We start from the raw sequence: 2,799 nt of genomic DNA on the forward strand, positions 1-2,799 counted from the left end.
CAATTGATTATATGACTTCAACTTAATTAAAGGTAGCTCAAGCTTTGAACCAACTGTGCCCTACCAACCAATTCCATGTGTGAGGGCTATCATAAGATCAAGTAGTTGTCTCCTCCAAGATAAGTGAGTCATCGCATTTTGCATAAACGTAGAGAGTTGTTTGAACTTACTTGCTACTGGAGTGATAAATACCTAGCAACTTGCTTCTAGGGCTATCTATCAGGACCAATTATGGAATTTTCATATTTTAAAACGCCAAATTGAGAATTTAGTCCTATTTGGTGGTCATTATTTTCAAACCCCATTTTTTATACACTTATTTTTAACAATACATTCATATAATAAAATATTGTACACGTAAATTCAAAAAAAAAATCTACTTTTTAATCAGATATCGCCTAAAAATTACCATTCAAAACATTATTTATTAGAAATAATGATCACTAAACATGGGCATACTTCTAAGAAATCTAGAAAACGGCTCCATTGGAGGGGAAATTGAATTAGCCCACGTTTGATGGAGATTAAAAAAAAATCAATAAAAGTTAATGAAATATGTGATTAAAAAAGTTTTGAATCTCATAAAATATGTAATTAAAATTAATTATGAGCCTTGATTTTGATAAAAAATTAAATTATCATTTCTATCAAACCAGACTTTAATATATAGATCTATTTGGGTGGAGTACGTCATCAGCAACTTTTCATGATTATGTCACAAATTTAGGCTTTATGCTCAAAAAATGCAAATGGTTTTTCCTGTCTGCTCCATTAAACTTCAACCCTTATCCTCCATCTCTCTCTCTCTCTCTCTCACACACACACACACAAAACACACTCAGTTTCTCTCTCCACAGACACTGTCCGATTGAACACAATGAGCAGTTTGAGTTATGAAGATCTGCTTAGAAAAAGGAAAATGGTGATGGGAGAGTTAGTGAGAGGAAAAGAAACTGCAACCCAACTCAAAACCCTACTGCAGAAGCCTGTTAATGATCATAGATCAGTTTTAGCTAAGGAACTTTCTGTCAAAGTCTTTAGATCTTTCACTGAGATTCTTTCTATGCTCAATTATGGTGGCGGTGCGAATAAGAGATCCCTGACAGCCGGCGGTGACCTCGGCGGCTCATACTGTTCAGGTGAGAATAATAAGAGGCCAAGAGTCAAGGATCGGAGGGGCTGCTACAAGAGAAGGTCGTATTGTTATTTGATTTGTTTTCTTGCTATACAAATATCTGGGATACTCTTTTTCTTAAAAGTATTCGGAAAATAATTTTTTAAGGCCCAAAATTGAGAAATCGACAAATTTCTTGTGGCTATTTAGAGTTGACGAACCGCAGATTTATTAATTTAATTGTTTAGATAAAATGGTACCACAAATTATCGAAGTCCAGTAACAAAGATCTGGAGTTCAAATTTTGATCCATCTCTTAGAATTTATGTTTTCACAGACAAGGTGGATTAAAACGGCAACCACCATAATTATTGCAGCTGAAATTACAAAAGGAAGCTATATACACGTTTTTTTAAAGTTAGTGTAGAAAAGTAAATGCAGTGGATGAGCTTTGACAGAGATAAGCTTAACGTTTTTTGTTAAATCCATCTCTTAGAATTTATGTTTTCACAGACAAGGTGGATTAAAATGGCAACCACCATAATTATTGCAGCTGAAATTACAAAAGGAAGCTATATACACGTTTTTTTAAAGTTAGTGTAGAAAAGTAAATGCAGTGGATGAGCTTTGACAGAGATAAGCTTAACGTTTTTTGTTAAATCCATCTCTTAGAATTTATGTTTTCACAGACAAGGTGGATTAAAATGGCAACCACCATAATTATTGCAGCTGAAATTACAAAAGGAAGCTATATACACGTTTTTTTAAAGTTAGTGTAGAAAAGTAAATGCAGTGGATGAGCTTTGACAGAGATAAGCTTAACGTTTTTTGTTAAAGCAAGTTGCCAGACAGAAAACCAAGAAACCGAGTTTGTCCTTTCCTAAAGAAACAAAATTTTCTGTAGATTCTTGCCATACTATTAGGGTAACCCAAATGTAACTAATTATCATCGAACCTATTTTAGGGCGTCCGAAATCCGGGATTTTGGATTAAATTCAATTTCTTTTTCTTTATTTGAATTCGACCTCATTTTCATAGGGAAAAAATTAAATTAATTATTATATTTATTAATAAGATTGTTTGATTGAATTTGCAGAAAGACCAGTGACTCATGGACAACAATTTCTCCAGCGAAGGAAGATGGTTGTGCATGGAGGAAATATGGACAGAAAATTATTCTCAACGCAAAATATCCTAGGTAAATATTAAGACATCGGTACTGATTTATGAATATTTAACATATACATTGTTTTGAAGAAAAACCTTCCCAAGTGGGTGGAGGATCTAACATTCCCTTTGAAACTAAAGAAGACATAGCACGGAGTGATATGTCTGATACAAAATCATCACCAGATTCAAGCTTATGGCATGACATGAAATCTTTGGACCCCTTAATGGTTTGGTCTCCAAAAATGAAATGCTTTGACATGGAGGGTTTTGATGAATTTTGTGATTTAGATTTCACTTTGGATTAGATTCACGTCCGTTTGGCTTGTGTAGTGAGGTAGACAATCGCACTGGGCTGCTCAATAAAATTGAATAAAATTGTGTATTCATGTACATAAATAAATAGTAATTAGCCTTTTTTTTCCCTTTATTATTGTTGTTTTAGATCACATCATGGTAATGCAACAACAATGAGGACTGTCGATGAAAATGGAGAGAATGAAATCAAATCAATGGTT

At 33.6% G+C, this 2,799-nt stretch overlaps 1 protein-coding gene across 1 annotated transcript; it reads left to right on the forward strand.

The window, feature by feature from the left end:
• The first annotated feature begins 712 nt into the window (after positions 1-712).
• Positions 713-2,337, forward strand: LOC111405523 (probable WRKY transcription factor 70). Its single transcript, XM_023034452.1, has 2 exons — positions 713-1,194; positions 2,211-2,337. Exons 1-2 carry the CDS (start codon positions 878-880, stop codon positions 2,314-2,316), a joined length of 423 nt encoding a protein of 140 aa, XP_022890220.1. The 5' UTR covers positions 713-877; the 3' UTR covers positions 2,317-2,337.
• The last annotated feature ends 462 nt before the right edge of the window (positions 2,338-2,799 follow it).

This window comes from Olea europaea, chromosome 12 (genome assembly GCF_002742605.1).
Source record: "Olea europaea var. sylvestris chromosome 12, O_europaea_v1, whole genome shotgun sequence".
Taxonomy (NCBI): domain Eukaryota; kingdom Viridiplantae; phylum Streptophyta; class Magnoliopsida; order Lamiales; family Oleaceae; genus Olea; species Olea europaea.